Raw genomic sequence first — 19069 nt, 5'->3', positions numbered from 1 at the left:
GTAATTTTAACTAGATGCTTTCAACATGAAAACATCGCTATTTGACATGAACGGCCACTCATATGTGCTCAGATGCTTGCACTGCATATAAGTTTATATCATTACATCTGTTTTCATTTATATCGCTGCAGCTTTCTTGTATCCATATCAGCAAAATAAGTGAAATTAACAAATGAATAGATATAAAAGCCAATAGATGAAAAAATAAGTAAATAATAGGAAATTAACAATTAAATGAATAGGTTATTTTCGTGAAACATTTTCAGCCTTTTTATTTCATGTGTTTTTGTGTTTTGACGTTTTATTTCTCGTTTTCTCGTGTTTAGTTCCATGTGCATGCTTCCTTTTTACTCCTTATTTTATTTTCCGTGTTTCGTGTCTGTACTCTTAATCTCTTGTGCTTTGATTAAAAAGTAAACCGGGACAAATTCAAAGTCAGCCCGGATATTGCTTTAAATTATGTATTACATATGTATTAAGGCAGGACAGAGATTACAACAAAAAAAAAGCAGGACAAAACTTTTCATCCTAGCCCCCCATAAAAATCAAATGGTAGCTCCCTAAGTACTTAAATAACAGTATCAATAAGTTGAAATGGAGGAAAATTCAAAACAGATTGTTGAATGCATTATATACAGCAGTGATAGCAGTGAACTGCCTTTAGCAAAAGAAAGGCAACGGGTAGATGTTGACCTTGGCCAACCGCTGAATCACATAATTAAAAAAATATGTGATATGTGCGGGCTTATGAGGCAGCGGCGAAAAAAGGTTTGGGGGACAACATCTCCGTTACAGTCAGAAGGATATAGAAAGGGAAAGATGGGACCAAAGTATTCACCATCAGCACAGAGGAAAGTTTCCATCTGGGGGGAGGCAATGTCAATGTTAGGACTTGAATTTATAAAAAGTATACGGATTTACCATGTTTAGCTCCATTAGAGAGCTGGGTCCCCTACCCCTGAACTCAACACAATTTCATTTTTATTTTAATGTTTTAGGTTCCTACAACAACCTCTGATGTTAAGATCAAAGGCAGTATGAATGTTAAACTAGATATTGATGTCGATGTGAACAGTATCACAATAGAAACCAATGGTCGGCTCGTGTGGGATTCTGGTAAAGAAACTATTGTAAAGACAAGATATATCTATGTCAAAGGAACAGTAGAGATTGGATCAGAAGACTGTAAATTCAAAGCAAAGACAGAAATTATCCTGAAAGGTAAAAAGTGAAAAAGGAAAGAAAACTTACTTCATTGAGATAACCAGATTAATTTTAGGATTCTTGTATCAAAACCTGATACATGTACAACCAAAAGGGTTAACTAGATTTTTACTTAAAAGCCATGTCCACCATATTCATAATTTTTATTCAGTTATCAAGGCGTGTAAATTTTGGGATATGGGTAACAGATCTTTTACAATTGTATTCACTAATATGTATTATAATATGTAGAAGGTTCTATAACAACAACACTTGTAATAATGTATTATAATAGTTGAATGTTCTTGCAGTAATGGCAACTACAAATGAACAAAGACCAAATCATATCAATTTATAATGTAATTGGATTGTATTCTGGGAAAAAATGGTCTATTTATTAGTTGAAACGGGGCTTTGAAAAAACTATCAATTCAAATTGGTGGCCCAAGGCATGTCAATTGTGGATTTGATGGTAAATTTTAGCAAAGGATGATCTGTTCTTCTTTTCTCACTTTCTGATGGACTCCTTTGTTCCTTAAAATTTGTTTCTGTCTGACAAAATAATTCATTCTATGTTAAAAAAAAGGATAAATTTCAAAAACTTCTATTTCCTAAAAAAAATAAAAGGTGAAAATTTGATTTTGTTCTTGCTATAATAAGCAGTTTACATTCTGCCTCTAAAATTAAATTTCTCTTCACTTTTTATGGATGTTATGATGTTTGAATAAAAAATAGATACAAATCTTACCTTATGCCGACAAGCAATCCTTGACCTCCATAATGCATGGACTTTATCCACCAGGTGTACTTGAAAATATTTAGTATGTCAAAAGAATCATTATTACTTATCCCAATAGGTACAAGAAATGAAGTTGCTGATGTAGCAGGATGTGGTCAGAAGTTTATTTGTGTAGCAGCAGGTGGTACTCTAGAACTACACGGTGAAGAGAAACTGTCGTGGACAAAACTTGATAAGACAATCAATCCTCTGAACGTTGGAGATGGGATGTATTACCAGCACCAGGTCAGTGTATAAACATTATGGCAAATTAAAGTGATTTTATGGCGCTTTGACATAGTTTTGTTATGCGCTCGTCAACACTGGACGTATAAATAATTTATGGTTTATGTTTGCCCTTCTGAATACAAAACATATGATGATAACAGAAGATTGCTTTATTGGATTCTTAAAGACCAATCCCTCTATTGTATATGGGCAAATACAAGCTCAAAGAATTGCATATTTGTCGTTTTGAATAAATGAAAAATTAAGCTACTTTTTTAGCTCACCTGGCCCAAAGTGCCAAGTGAGCTTTTCTCATCACTTGGCGTCCATGGTCCATCGTCCGTTAACTTTTACAAAAATCTTCTCCTCTGATTCTACTGGGCCAAATTTAACCAAACTTGGCCACAATCATCATTGGGTATCTAGTTTAAAAAATGTGTCCAGTGACCCTGCCAGCCAACCAACCAAGATGGCCACCATGGCTAAAAATAGAACAAAGGGGTAAAATGTAGATTTTGGCTTATATCTCTGAAACCAAAGCATTTAGAGCAAATCTGATATTGGGTTATATTGTTTATCAGGTCAAGATCTCTCTGCTCTAAAATTTTCAGATGAATGGGACAACTTGTTATTGGGTTGCTGCCCCTGAATTGGTAATTTTAAGGAAATTTTACAGTTTTTGGTTATTATCTTGAATATTATTATAGATAGAGATAAACTGTAAACAGCAATAATGTTCAGCAAAGTAAGATCTACAAATAAGTTGTCATGACCAAAATTGTCAGTCGACCCCTTTAGGAGTTATTGCCCTTTATAGTCAATTTTTAACAATTTTTCATAAATTTTTGTAATCTTTTACAAAAATCTTCTTCTCTGAAACTACTGAGACAAATTTAACCATACTTGGCCATAATCATTATTAGGGTATCTAGTTTTAAAAATTTGTCCGATGACCCCGCCTTCCAACCATCATGGCCGACATGGTTAAAAATAGAACATAGGGGTAAAATGCAGTGTTTGGTTTATATCTCTGAAACTAAAGCATTTAGAGCAAATCTGACAGGTGGCAAAAATGTTCATCAGATTTAGATTTATCTGCCCTAAAATTTTCAGACGAATCCGACAACCCGGTGTTGGGTTGCTGCCCCTGAGTTAGTAATTTTACAGAAATTTTGCAGTTTTTTGTTATTATCTTAGATATCATTATATCTAATATCTAATATTATTAATTATGATTTTAACCTTATTTTACATGATTTCCAAAGCATCAGTAAATACAAGTGAGCGACACAGGCTCTGGAGAGCCTCTAGTTTATTTTTATGATTTGTATATTTGTTGTTCCATAGTAAATTATATGGGAGAAATTTAAATACACTGTCTTGATCTATAGAACAAGTTCTTTTTTTCATTTTTACAATTTTTTAGTCATTGTAATGGAAACGTTAAAAGTTCATCGGAATCACATATTGATTTTAATGATTTTTTAAAGAATTTTTTTGATATTGTATCAAGTATCCATCAGTTCTTAATGCCTTTAGAGCATAACTTTCAACAATTGTTTCATTACATAATTTCGTTGTGAGCATTGAATTTCATTTAATATTACGTTGGTTGCAGTGAAATTCTGTGATTTCGCAGTCAAATGATAACCGATAATACATTTCACATGTGAAAGAAAACCTGTAATTCACTCATCTGACATCACAGAACAATAACTATTTACAACACACAATTTATTGGCATAAGTAAATGATACAGTGACAGATACAGATAATGAGTTGTTTATATTTAGTTGCTGCTTAAAGGTCTCAAAGTGACTGTAGTTATTTATGAATTCCGTATACAGTACAATCCATTGCTTAGGCTATATGTAGTCAGTTTTAAATATAGCTTAATCTTTTCATATTGCAGGGAACAGCTACGGCAAGAAATGACTGGCGACAGGGCTTAAGGGTGTATGTGTTTGATGCCACCTCAAAAAGTGTCATTAAAGAGTCTGCTTTTTATCTGTCAGGAACAAACAGTGAATACACAGTCAGAGATCTGAAACGATTTGGACCATTTATTGATAGTAAGTGTGAAATAATAATTGAACAAAATATATGTGATATACTGTAGGCTCAAAGGAGTCTGTAAATAAGTCCAATATGGTTGCAAGGAAAGCATTTGGCTTTCAATCATTATGCAATATAAAAGTATGATACCAGCTTTCAAGAAACATGATTTTGAAATAACCATCAAGTACACCCAAAACAATTAAAGAGCTAAAAATATAAAACCTGTGAGAAAATAACACTAAAAAGGGACATAACACAACTTCCAAACCGTTTAAAGGTAACTGTGTTTTGAGGGGTTGCTATGTTAGCTGAAGTACAATTATACATAACTTATAAGCTTAAAAATCTACACACAAAAAATATCATTTAAGTCATGCCAATATCAAGGCACTGGCTACTACTGGGTGGATGTTTAAACTAGAAATTCTCATACAAAAGTTTAAACAAGTATCAAAATTATAAATTAATTGGATGATATTTATGTAAAGGTCTTTATTAAGCTTTCAAATACTTTATAGTGAAACTAGTAGATATTGTGCATAGTATTGAGTCAAGTATTATACTAATTCACAAAGTATTCCCGGAGAAAGTTTTCAAATGCTTTGCAACTATTCCTTAATTAAACATTATTTATTTATAGTATGTCTCTCTCTATAAAGATCTCATAAATCCAAGTAATACAGACAAATATTTTAACGGGGGTCTCATTTGGGGGTCTGATCCCGGATCCTGCTTATTGTTTTGTAAGAATCGTGTATCCCGCTAATCGTTGCAATGATAGTGCTTGTAATTTCACATGTCTTGGCCGACTTCTTTTCACGTTTTCTGGCTTACAAAAAATCAACCAATCTCGCGTCACGCTTATGAGACCCAATTTAATGAAAATAGTGGTTTGGATATGACTTCAACACAGAATGACATCAAATGTGTAGATAGTGAAATCATCTTCATCAATTCATGCAACACTGTTCATATGATTCCAAACTAAATCTCACAGCCTAGAACATGATGCAATTCTGATGATAAAAAATTACTTATCTCTTAATGGTTGAACGTGTTTCTTTAAAGACGACAAATTGAAATGGAGAATGTACATGTGTCAAAGAGGCAACAACCCAACCAAAGAGCAGAAAACAGTCTAAGGCCACCAATGGGTCTCCAACACAGCGAGAAAATCCTGTATCCAGAGGCGGGCTTCAGTTGGCCCAGAAACAAAAGTTTTCAACCAATTGATAATCTGCAGCGTAATCTCAGATAACTGATATTGATATGCTTCCTTCATATGTAACTACCTATTTATTTAAGAAAAAGACTTGTCAGAATGCTTACTTTTTTATATGATATTATTTAGGTATTGCTGATGGTAGCATTGTTGGTATTGCTTTATGTAGGCAGTTGGTTGGCACATCTGACCTGACCAGTATATATGCTAAGATGGAATCCCTTGGTGCCAAAATGATTAGGGACATAGATAGTGATGATGCTTATGCCTTTATAGCAACTAAAGGTACATATATTAATTAAGATTTCTAAAAGAAAGATTTCATTTTGGTAGAATTTAACAAAGTTTTCATTGCAATTTTAAATATTTGCTTTTCTTTACCCAAGATATTTATATATGCTATAAAATAAGAAGATGTGGTATGATTGCCAATGAGACAAATATTTGACTAAATGACATACAATTTAATCACTATAGGTCACTGTACAGCCTTCAAAAATAGGTAGAACTCATACTGCATAGTCAGCTATAAAAAGCCCAGAAATGATGAATGTAAAACATGTATCAGAGAAAACTTGAAAGACCTGATTTATGTACAAAACAATGAATGAAAAACAAATATGATATACAGCAACAAAAGACAACCACTGAATTACAGGCTCCTGACTTGGAACAGGCACATACAGAATGAGGCAGGGTTAAACATTTTTGCCAGTGCCAAACCCTCCCCCTAACATCATTTCTGTTCTATAAATGTTTTAGATACTTTTCTCTTTATTTTAACACCCAATTAATCTTTTGGTCTATGATCCTCTATCCTGTATTTTTTTGGTCCTTTATGCTGTACTTTTTGCCCATTATTCTATTATAACCCCATCCAGACTCTTGTTAAATCAATATTTGCATGAACTTTAAAGATTGAACAAATTGGAACATTCTTTCTGTGCATTAGCTGTATTTTTTATTTTGTATATCAGCAGCCATCTTTATTTTATCATCTTTTTATATTATAAGGCGATATGACCTCTGCCATTGAAGATATCAACAAGTCAGCTTATGAACAACACATTGCTTCAGTCACTATGGATTTGATAAATTTAAACCTGAAAATAAAGATTGTTAGTCAAGTAAATACTGGTTCAAGATCCTATCATCTTACGAAGGTTGACTTTACTATGTGTGATTATGACCGGGCGTATCCTATAATAGATTTGGTAGATAATGCCCAGGGTTGGCATAAAGGTAAGATAATTAGCATAATGTATTTGATTTATAACATGACGAGACTGCAAAACTAAGGAATGGCATGAACTTCAATGGGGGCGATTCCCATACTTGCCAACCTCTGACAATGAGAAATCATGTCATGACATGACATGACATGTCAAAAAGCATGTGAAAACGCGCGACATAGATGCAGACTTTTTAATATGAACAATGTTCATAATTTCACATTATACAAATTTGTTAATATAAAAAACAATATTCTACTATAAACTTTTATTGTATTCAACAGTGGTCTGTTTTGCTGCTTTTAAAGCAACACCACTAGGTACAAATTCAAAACAACTGCCAGTTTGGTTACATTTACTTGATAACAAGGCACACAATATATCATTGTCAAGTTCTGATCAGAATTCAGTGCGAATTTCTTTATAATTGAAAATGCTCTCTCACAGTCAGAACTTATATTGGCTGAACTAAAATAGCTTTATCAAGCTTTGAACGAGTGTCATAACGTTTTTTTGCCATCTAAAATGTCATCTATTATCTGTGCCATTGCTCCCAACAAACTATATATGTTGCTATTGCCTGGTCAAAACTAGGTAGTTCATCAGAAGACAGCTGGTACTATGAGAACTGATCCAACAGTTCCGTGATATTTCCATCCCCTATGGACTGTGGAAATCTGTTGGCTAGATTTGAAACTGAAAAAGAAAAATATTTTATTATTTGATTACCATTAAACACGTTAAATGCTTAATCAAATAGCTACATTGTAGTTCTCCTCTCACATGTTTTGTTATGATTGCACATAGGGTGCACAACGCGTTACTCGTCCCTCGATCATTTAAACTCGAACTCCCAAATATAATTTATAAATCTTGAATCTTAGACATACACATCGTTTTCACTTAACAGTCGGCTCTTTAGACGACGGTACAGGTCCTGAAAGCGACCTCTTTCTGTGGACATTTCCCTTACGTGAATTTGAAAGAAAGAAAGACACAAAATCGTAAAAACTAATCACAAACTACTTACTTACCTTAAGTGCTTTTTGCTGTTCGTCCATATAGAAAAATAAACAATGGTGACCAAACAATTACTTTGAAATTTTCGGTATTTATTGTCTAATAATGAAAAAACCCAAGAATCGCTATATCACTAACGACCAAAAAATCAAAACAACGAAAAAGCATGTAATTGCATGTAAAGTGGTGAAAAGTGTGTACACGCCATGTGACAAAATCCTCGCGTGTAAACCGTTGAAAAAGCATGTATTACACGCGAATATCATGTCAGTTGGCAATTATGGCGATTCCAGGTGGTATGCATGCATCCTCCGTCATGCGAAAATTTCTTACAACTTTCAAAACCAGGGCTTCAAGTGCGATATACTAAGTTATTCACTGACAATAGTTCTTCCTTTTCAAAGTCTGATTGATTTATATACTTAATGGCCTGTAATATTACATACATATTGCCACTGCTTTCCAAATTATTTTTTCATTTCCTTGATCAAGTTAGTGGTCAATCTGTTGGTTGCTGCACTATGTTGGTTTTATTTAAGTATAACATAAGTATATATAGTCTAGGTAGGCTATAGGGGAGGTTTGTGCACATGTAAAACTGGTTCAACTCACATGCTGTGACTTCCAAGTCAGCCTATATATAATACCAGGTAACAACTATTATTGTTGTTTGTATTAGTTTTAAATGTCTGTTATTGGGGTTTGTCTGTTGTTTTTGTTTTTTGGGGGGATGGAGAGTCTTTTGTTGGTAGATGGCAGTTGGAGTTGTCAGTTGTGCTGTCTAATATCTTTGTACTTCCTGTTATACCTTTTGTATACATATGAACTTACTTTTTCCATTTATTTATTAGTGTACATAGATTTTGAATAACTATATCAAATTTGTTTGCCATTTTCATTTTCAAAACATAAGTGACGGTTTGCCACAATAGTAATTATGGTTGATGTTGAGGGAAGGGGTGAAAATCTTGATCTTTTGCAATACTACGAAACGTTACTGTTCTGTTGTATGACCATAAATTATTTTTCTCAAAATAGTAAGTTTTATACACTGTGTAAGACTTCTTATATTATTTCTAAGTGGTACATACAAATTTTGTAGGTGATCAGATAGTATTTACCTCTACAGACTTTGACATGGAACAGGCCGAGTTAGGCTTGGTTGACAGTTGTCCTGACTGTGGGCAAAAACAGATTAGAGCTAGCTGTAAGTAAATGACATACAGTCTTAAATGTACCATAGCAGATGGTATGATAATGCCAATTTTTGGTAACGTCTGGTTAATGTTCAATGTATGTCTATCTATGATGTTGCTGAGACAATACAAATGCTATATCTGTGCCACACTTACCGGTAATTTATTTGAAATTTTTAATGGAAAGTTGTCTCATTAGCAATCATACCACATCTCTTTATTTTTATATTAAGTTAAAATATGGCATCCTTTACCTTCATAAATAAATAAAGTTCATATTCTAAAAGTTTTGATTTGAAAGAATTGAGGATTTTTTTTTTTTCAGGGCCAAAATATTGGCTTTAATTCTACCTTTTTCTAAGCTGCATTCAATACTCTTTTAAGGGGGTACAGAACACCTACAGGAGTTAACTATTTAAGATTCAGTGTCTCAATGATCAAAATTAGTGTCTGTCTGCAATATCTCCAATGAAATTATTCATGTAAATTGTGTGATTCAAATTATTTTGAATTTTTCATCAGCAAGTCAAAGTATATACTTTAGTAAGAACAACTAAAATATGCATACATGTTCATCTATTTTCTATATATTTCCAGTTGCACCAGAGTTTGTACACTGGTCAAAACTAGAGAATAATGTTGATATGCGTGGTGATGTAGCTATATTGACTAGAAACATAAAAATAAGAGGGGAAATGGAACTTGCTTGCCCCACTGTCAATGGTAACTGTAACAATTACAAACATGATACATTTGGTGGACATGTTAAGGTAATATTATGTTTTACATGGGAATTGTAGATACAAATTGTATTTGATGACAATCGATAGATAAAATGATAACCAACAGAAACAAAATATACATTTATAATGTATGTATTTCAAAAACAACAGGTAGAATAAAACATAAACAACACAAATTCCACTGAAAACCAACAGTAAGTAGTTGCTCTGATCTCTAAGAATACTGACATAACTTAAAAACTGAATATCACATATAAAAATAAAATGCACCATTTAAATCATGTCAGAGTAACTGAAGCACTGGCTACTTGACTGATTGCATCCTTGGGAATCAGGAGGGTCCACCAACAGTGGCACTGACCCAGTGAAGATAATGTATTTATGTTACCTGTGAGCAGGGCAGAAAAATGTTTTTACGATTATCATCACCTTTTATTGCTAGAGCCCAACTTTTGGACTACAATTAATCATTTAAGGATGTAGGTGAGGGAGGGTGCTGCAGCTAATTATATTGTAGACGTCGTGGTATATCCTCATTTGTGCACCTAATTTTATTTATGAATTTATCGTAAACAGGTACTTCGTTATTTCAAGAATGTTCATGTTGAAGGAGTCGAATTAGAAAACATGGGACAAGCTACTAGTCTAGGTAGGTATCATTAACCTAAATATGAATTAGTTCTAATCCTTGAAGTGATTGTTATTCATTTCAATGTTCAATGTTGTGTTCACTTGCATATTTATTATAAAACTAATTTTCTTCCTCGCCCTTCGAAAGTATCAATTAATATAAGGAATACTTTATTGGATTATAATTATTTCAGAAACTAACACTTGTCAAATTTGTAAACCTGACTCTAAATTAAGTATGGTTTCATAAACTTACTACAAATTAATGGCTGATGAGAACTACAAAAAGGAATAACGTGGTCTATAAACAAAGAGGCAATATTATTCGTCCAAAATATGTCAGTGGATGTTCAGCCCTTTCATTTCATTTTTCAAACCTTTATCTCTATGAATTGAGCATGCTTAAAATATTTGTCTCTGGACCTTATGCAATCATCAACCCATAAATTCATAGGTCTTTTTCCTGATGTTGGGAAGAATACCTTCGCAAAATGTTTAAAAAATGTATCCTTCTTATCACAACTTTTAACGCTTACAAAACTACACGTCCTATTGGTTTTGAAGGCAGGCAACATGGTATACATCGAACAAGATTTTGCATCTATCCCCTTAGGAATTTTTGTAGGAAACACTTAAATAACACACAAATCACAGTTTCAAATGACAACAATTTAACAGTTTACAAGTACATGCATCATAAAATCAAATCCTACTTAATAATCTGATCAATGAGTTTATTTTCTTAAAATAAGAGATGTTTTGGCATAGAAAGCATCACTTTTTGATTGACATATTTAATTCATGAAAAGTACATTTAAGGTAGTATGGGTGTCTTTTGCCATCTTGGATTATAAATAACAGAGAACCTAAGGTCCAGATTTTCATTCAAGTTAGCAAAATTTTATGCAGGAATGCAGATAACTAATGTGAATTTTCATTTAAAAGATCAAATTTATAAGATTTTACTTTATAAATATTAATTTTATTACAAGCTTAGATTATTTTTGCTTGATTTCTAATGTTTTTAAATTGGCATTTTAAGGAGAGGTAACTCAGAAATAGTGCATTTTCTGAAGGAATAACATGAAATTTTGCTATTTTGTATTTTAGCCGGAAAAAACGTACAGTGAAACTATCTTTTCATATTTTATTTTACAATTCTACCATTTAGTTTATCTTCTACTCACATAATGATGTTTTTTCTGTATAATCCATACAAAATGTGTCATTTTGTCACAAACTGTAGCTCGAGAAAATTCTCGGTGACCTATCATTTTTATTATATTTTTGAACATATATCAATATATACTATATTTTGGCAAAGTATGAACAAATTCTATCATTTCTAATTTATACTCCCATACCACCTTAAGTTTAACATTTGGCATGTGTCATCACCCATTAATGTTACAAATCATATATAGCCTCGCATTACTCATTAACATATTTAATCCACTCAAAGCTACGCCTTTCGTGAACTAAATACGTTAATTGGCAAAAGGCAGGCTATACAACTGAATTTATAATAACAAAAAACATCAAGAAAACTGAATACAATTAAAAGCAGATAAAAACAGGAATTAAAGGTTGACAAAAAAAACAACCCAAAAAAGCATACCAAATTATTCTAAGACTATTCAAATTATCATGTTTGTAAAGAAATAAGTACATTTAAATGCAATTGATGCCTGCAGTAGTCTCATTCTAATTATTCTATCCAGTTCTTATATTTTAATTCTAAAAGCATGATGAGTTTTTCTAGTCTTGTCCTGGTATTATAAATTATAGGCTGTATATTTGTGATCTGCTGACAAAGCCATTTATTTTGAAAAGTTGATCAGTTTTCAGAAGATGTAAGATGAAACATTGTGATAGCGTTCCCTACCTATAAAATATATCATCTGTATTAATTATATTTACCCTGCATATACGTATATAAAACTTTTTATGCCCCCGATGTAGCGGAGGGGGCATTAAGTTTTACCCTTGTCCGTCTGTACGTGTGTATGTACGTACTTGACCGTCTGTACGTACATCCCAAAGTTGGTTTCCGTTCTCTAACTTTTGTTTGCCTCAACCAAATGTTATAAAACTTATACACAATGCTTATTGCCATATAACACAGATAAAGTTTGAATTTTGGTGGTGTCACTTTAACCGTTCTAGAGTTATGCCCCTTTATAAATGGAAAAATTGCTTAATTTTTAGTTTCCGTTCTCTTACTTTAGTTTGCCTCAACCAAATGTTATGAAACTTATACACAATGCTTATTGCCATATAACACAGATAAAGTTTGAATTTTGGTGGTGTCATTTTTACTGTTCTAGAGTTATGCCCCTTTACAAATTAAAAAGTTGCTGAATTTTTCATTTCCGTTTTCTAATTTTAGTTTGCCTTAACCAAATGTACTGGAATCTAAACACACTGCTTATTACCACATAACACAGATCAAGTTTGAATTTTGGTGGCATCACTGTTCTAGAGTTATGCCCATTTACAAATTGAAAAGTTGCTGAATTTTCGTTTCCGTTCTGTTAAATAAGTTTGCCTCAACCAAATGTTATGAAACTAATACAAAATGCTTATTACCACAAAACTCAAATTAGGAACAAATTCGGGTAGTGTCACTTTTACTGTTCTTGATTTATGTTCCTTTATAACATTTTATGCAAGCAGGGGCATCATCTGTGTCCCATGGACACATTCCCCATTTATTTACAATGTTAAAAGAACATAGGTACATCTAATAGTTATTTGACATTTTGTGAAACCTGTATGGTAGAAGAAAAAAACGGGTGGCATATTTCAGGAAAAAAAGTAATTACAATCAATTTGCATATGACCAAAGAAGGCAAAAGGTTTGAACAATTGACTTTTGTATAATGTATGTGGCAGTGTTTAACATAGTGGAAATAAGGAAATAACTAACCATAACTCTGTAGAATAGAGATGTGATTATACATTCAAGGTGTGGATCCATGATTTTTGAAAGGGGGTGTTATTGCAGAAAATGCTTTATATAAAATGTTTGTATTTTTAACAATTTTGTGCAAACAAATAATATATTTGATCAAAAGGGGGCTTGATCCTCTATGTCTCTCCTGAATCCAACACTGCATTCCCAAAAGATTTTATTATCAAAGAATTTAAGAAAATTTTCCTGTTAAAGTTAATCACTGATTAGAAAAACTGGGAAATCTAACATTTCTTCATAAATTCACACTTGCTTTCTTACTCAATCTAGTTTTTAGGCTTTTGTATATATATTTTGAAGCAAGGGTTATGTACACTTAATGTTATGTTCTCTGAATATGTTAAAAAGTATAGTTCACGCTGGACTAAGCTTTGCCCTATTAAGTATTCTTACTGCCAAAATTATTCTCTTTTAGAAGAGGTATTTTTTTTTCTGTGTTGATTTTTGTAAAAACTTATCAGAAACACTCAAATACACAAAAAAAAAAAACCACACCAAATATTCAAGTGATGTACTACCAATTTTTGTTTTGTTTAAAGGAAACTACCCTCTTCATTTTCACATGTGCCATGACACGGATGATGAGAATTATTCTAATCCGCCATATCTGAGGAAGAATTCCATCCATCATTCCTTTGCTAGATGTATTACTATACATGGATCACATGGTGTTACGGTAAGTCACTAGAAATACGGTAATTATAGTACAGTTTATTTTATATGGTTTATTCTGAAATTAAAGAGATGAAGTATTAGATGGATTAAAGTTAAATAATGAAAAGCCTCATGGGAACATTTAATCAATGTTAGATTTATGAATAACCTTTCCAGAGGATTATTCAATTTAAAACCAATGGTAAAAGGATGCAGAAATAGAAGACTGAGGAAATACTCTGCCATGTATGAAAACAACACTGGTAGGATGAAAACAGTAATCAAAAATTGATAATACAACGACAACAATGTTGCCAAAAAAAAAAAGAAAAAAAAACAAGCAAACAACAGTTCATGAAAAACTGCACATAAACAAATGAATAAGCAATGCCAAAAATAACTATTTATAAATTCATGAACAACATTTTCTTGTGGGATTATATGACATATTTAGAGAAGTCCTTTTCTCCTGTTCTATTGTCAAAAACAAAGAATAGCATGATTCACAGCAGAATGATTCAACCATTCATTTGTTTACTGTTTTAAAAATAGGTATTCCCAAGAAGTAAGTATTCTTTTCTTTTGTTGATATTCACATGTTGATATGTATTCCATATTATTCTGTAGTACCAGTATTTTAAATGTTTTTGTTGATTCTTTATTTGCTTTCATATTTAACCCTTTCCTGTGCCTTACTTGTCTTAATATGTTTTATATTTTATTTTCTGTAGCTAGAGGATAATGTTTGCATCGACCATTTAGGACATGGCATTTTCCTGGAAGATGGAGGAGAAAAGAGAACAGTTATAGATGGTAATCTGGTGGCTCTCACACGTAAAGGCAAACTCATACATACTGATGCGTAAGTTTTTCTAGAAATGACATAACATTTATATAAAATTAAATAACTGAGATAGAGAGGATGTAACTCATGATTCTTTAAATTTATACCAAACGATACTGTGAATTTAGACCTAAGAATACAGGTTAGGTGATCCCCACTTGTAGTTTTATTTTCAGGAGGTATTTGACAACAACTATCTCCTCAAACTTTATTTAAAAATTTTTTCGTCTATTTTTTTTTCCAGTCACATACTTAACTCTCCTTTATAAACTTTATTAAAACATTTTGCACTTACTATACCCTGAAAACTAGCTCTATGACACGAAAACTCAGTTAAAATTTATCAATTGGAAAAAATTAACATATATCACACGATTATTCTTGTATCTAAATATCTAACACTGCAAAAATATGCTGCTAGTGAGTTGAGACACAGACATATTGTATCAGTCAATCAATTTGTGATGGTGACTGTAAAACGTATCTACTTCAGTTGTATTTCTTCATTATTTTGTTGGAGCAGTTTTTGTGCCAGGAGCCTGTATAATGTAAATTAAGTATTATTTTGAGGTTTTTATTGATGCCAATATTGTGTCTGAAGGAGTATAGCAATAACAAAAAACTCGCATTCTGATATTTGATACATATATCTGTATGCAGCTTTTCATGAAATCGCAATAATTTATCTTGCATTTTTTCCATGTTTCAAAAATCGCAATAATAAATGCACACAATAATTTCTGAATTCACAGTAAAAATTATATTATCAGTAATTTTGGCTATTAAGCAAGTTTTATAAATAATGAGTCAACAGTAAAAATGTAAATATGGCAAGTACAACTTATACTTCAAATTCCGAATAGACTGAATAATGAAATTTATCCCAATAAGACATAATCTATCCTAACTAAACTATAATGAAGTTTATTTATTTATGTATCAATAAAATATGCCTTCATTTGCTTTATATTATCAGAAAGCCATCATCATTTTGGATAACAAATCCAAAAACTTTACTCCGTAACAATGTTGCTGCTGGATCAGAGGTAAGTTTAACGTACAATAACAAACAACCGAATATAACTTTAAGTTCATCAAAATATTATTACCTTGAAATGAGATGAACACAGTTATTAAAATGTAGATGTGAAAAGTAAACAACAATAACAGAACAAATTTATCTTCATGAAAAATAAATATCCATTTTTTTTCATCAAGTCATATTTTCGAAATTGAAATAATTTTTGAGTTATCAAAATACAACTTCATTTATATATGATAGGTTTCCTCTGTTTAAGTTGTTTATAGCTTTAAAGCTTAAAAGTCTTTATACATATTTAATGTTGAGATTGATCTTTCTTCTCTGATTGTACAGTTTTCATGTTGTTTATGAGTTGTCTCACTCATATGAAAATCATGGTATTTTTCTTCTGTCTACATGTTAATAATGTTTTCCAATCATTGTCTAAATAATGTCTCGTTCTTTTATTATCTTGTTGACTTTCAACATTGAGGATTTCTTATAACAGAGGTTTTGTACACTTCCAGTCTTTGCTTTAACAAAATATAACCATCAACATTATTTCGACAGCACACAGGAATTTGGATTATCTATCCTAATGAACCAACAGGACCATCAAAAGGGTTGGGGTTTATGGTTTATGATGAAGCCAGGCATACTAAAATAACGGAGATGACTAATAATGCAGTACATTCTTCTCGTGACGTAAGTACATTCAGCTTTCACTTGAATGTTTATTGAATTGCTACTCTAGTTCAATCTAGGGGCCTCATTGGACAAGGGTCTAAGTAGTTCAGTCAACACTGAGGTTGTGAGTTCGAACCCCACACGTGTGGGTGCACCAGACTCCAATCTTATTTGATTAGGATTGTCAGTTTTCCTACCGAAGGTCTGTGATTTTCTCCAGGCACTATGGCTTCCTCCGCCAATGAAAACTGACCGCCACCAAATAGTACAGCAATGCTGAAAGTGGTGTTAAACACCAATCAAGTAATCAATCTAGAACTATCATAAATATACTATTTATCCAAAATATGCACACAAAGTTGCCATACCTTTTTGAGATTTAACAATCAAGTTTGTATGATGATAAGTACACTGTGTATCTTTTTAGTTTCTGAGATCAACCGGTCATTCAGGGGAGGAACAGTTTTCTTTGACAAATTCATTTCTTCTGAATTGTTTCCCTTAAGAAGATGATAATGAAAAAATCACAAGAATTAATTCAAATAAATTATGATCCATATAATTTGGTACATATTTGAAAGAATAATTCCCACAAAATGATGTAAATTTCCTTTTTACAGAGGATGACCTTGAGGTCACTCCGATGTATTGCTATCGCCTAAATTTCCATTATGCAAATTAGTTTTGGGATTTCAACCGATCTATAAAAATTATAGATCCGCGGTCATTACAAGGGAAAAAAGTGCATTTTTATACCTGCAATTCCGCTCTCCGTTCGTACGATGTTTCATCAAAAAATGGAATCATTTCAGTTGTTGATTTAGTACTGAAAATTTGACTGAATTATCTCCTTATTAAATACGGTTTTATATGTTTAATAGGTGTTTAAGAAAGAGGTCAGGTGCTCATGTTCATTCATAAAATTATCGTTCATTCATGAATTTATCGTAAAATCAAAATCACTACACAGGGTCACACAGGTTGTATACGTAGTCAAATGATTACCTGTATAGTATCTAAAAATAGACAAACTTAACTGACTCCCCTTACTGTAGTGTGTGATAACATTTTGTGAGGGAATTCGATGTTTGCTATACCACTGTTCATTTCAACGCACTTTATGACGATACCACTTTATCAATATGAATGAAATTTTTTGCAGTGTTTTAAGAAATAATTTTACTTTAAAATCGCGTATCATTTGTGAACTATTAAATGTTTTACAAGGACGAATTTTCTGTATAAAGTCAATAATTGTGTGAACTTTTGAAGCCCAAACTTTTTATAGCCTTAAATACGCTAATGAAAGATCCGAAAACTATACCCATACAGAACGACATGTTTTTGAAATTGTAGCAAAACTTTTGGTTGACAAATTTTAATTCATTATTGCATAAATATTAACTTGAAATATCTGTCATTTTCTCCCTACCCAGTTTACCTCTATTACTCATTATGATGTGGACTTGACATTGTTATTGAATCTTATGCAATTTGATTGGATTAAGTTATTATTAGATTACCTTCAAACTGTTCATGCTTTTTCGTACGAGTATATTGATTAAATCAGAGCGTGCATGAATGTGTACAGAAAATTAAATGACCTGCAAACTGGACACTGGACCAGTCCATATTATGTTTTATCAATGAATAGATTTTTTTTTTATTTCCCAAATTACAGGGCCCATAAAGGGCATAAAATCAGATACAATTGATTTACATTATTGGTAACAACAACAATAATAGCGGCATATAAATAGATATTTAGTATATAAGCATTGGTCAGAATCAGATGAATGAAACTTAAGGTATGAAAGGTAACAATTGCCACTTTTTATCTTTTCACATAATTTTCCACATACACATTAGATAAATTATTTTTGATAGCCTATTGCGGAGAAAAAAGAGAAAGTTTACTGTATTAACGTTCTATTCTATTAAATACGCCATTTTTCGAAGATAAATGCAGAATAACATTTATGCACGGCTACGCCAGGTAAAATTGTTGTTTATCCTAAAAAAAAATACAATTTTCAGTTTCATTAGAATATTATAATAATAATAAATCCCAAATTTATGTAGTCATTAGATAAAGTCCTTATATGTCCGATCTGCCTATTTTTGGACATCAAAAGACAATACGATCGTTTTAAGGTCAATTTCGTCTACCTCACACAATCTTGTTAGGCACTATAATGAAATGGACCTGAAATTTATTTCACATGTTTCCTGAAAATTGATAAATATCAAAGCAACATAGAGCTGTTTGTTCTAGTTCGTATAATGACAATTTAATGTCATGTTTGTTTGTGATGATCCCCCTTTTCGGGATTGCATCAGAATTATAGTTATCTCGTATCGCATGAGGATGACACATGTCAACTGAGCAATTATGTTTGGGACTTAGTTTTTAAGAAATGACGTCAAAGTAACATTATGAAAATATTTTTAGTAAGCTGAAATATATATTTAATTTTTACATGTTTATGTCTTGTAAGATATTTTATTTCTGTCCCGTTTTTCAACATTTGCGTCTGGAAAGTTGAAATGTTTTAACTGAATGGTTAATTTAAATTAAT

General features: G+C 32.0%; 1 protein-coding gene across 1 annotated transcript in view; it reads left to right on the top strand.

The window, feature by feature from the left end:
* Window positions 1-1003: 1003 nt before the first annotated feature.
* LOC127707481 (cell migration-inducing and hyaluronan-binding protein-like) overlaps window positions 1004-19069 on the top strand; it is a 43840-nt gene continuing 25774 nt past the window's right edge. The window contains exons 1-12 of the mRNA XM_052212048.1: window positions 1004-1221; window positions 2061-2227; window positions 4122-4281; window positions 5619-5774; window positions 6504-6731; window positions 8844-8948; window positions 9535-9707; window positions 10257-10329; window positions 13824-13960; window positions 14670-14800; window positions 15759-15828; window positions 16374-16508. Coding sequence (XP_052068008.1) covers window positions 1038-1221; window positions 2061-2227; window positions 4122-4281; window positions 5619-5774; window positions 6504-6731; window positions 8844-8948; window positions 9535-9707; window positions 10257-10329; window positions 13824-13960; window positions 14670-14800; window positions 15759-15828; window positions 16374-16508 — 1719 coding nt within the window. The 5' untranslated portion in view covers window positions 1004-1037. The remainder of the gene's footprint in view (window positions 1222-2060; window positions 2228-4121; window positions 4282-5618; window positions 5775-6503; window positions 6732-8843; window positions 8949-9534; window positions 9708-10256; window positions 10330-13823; window positions 13961-14669; window positions 14801-15758; window positions 15829-16373; window positions 16509-19069) is intronic.

This window comes from Mytilus californianus, unplaced genomic scaffold (assembly GCF_021869535.1).
Source record: "Mytilus californianus isolate M0D057914Y unplaced genomic scaffold, xbMytCali1.0.p SCAF_1, whole genome shotgun sequence".
Lineage (NCBI taxonomy): Eukaryota > Metazoa > Mollusca > Bivalvia > Mytilida > Mytilidae > Mytilus > Mytilus californianus.
This window is presented reverse-complemented; position numbering and strand designations above follow the sequence as displayed.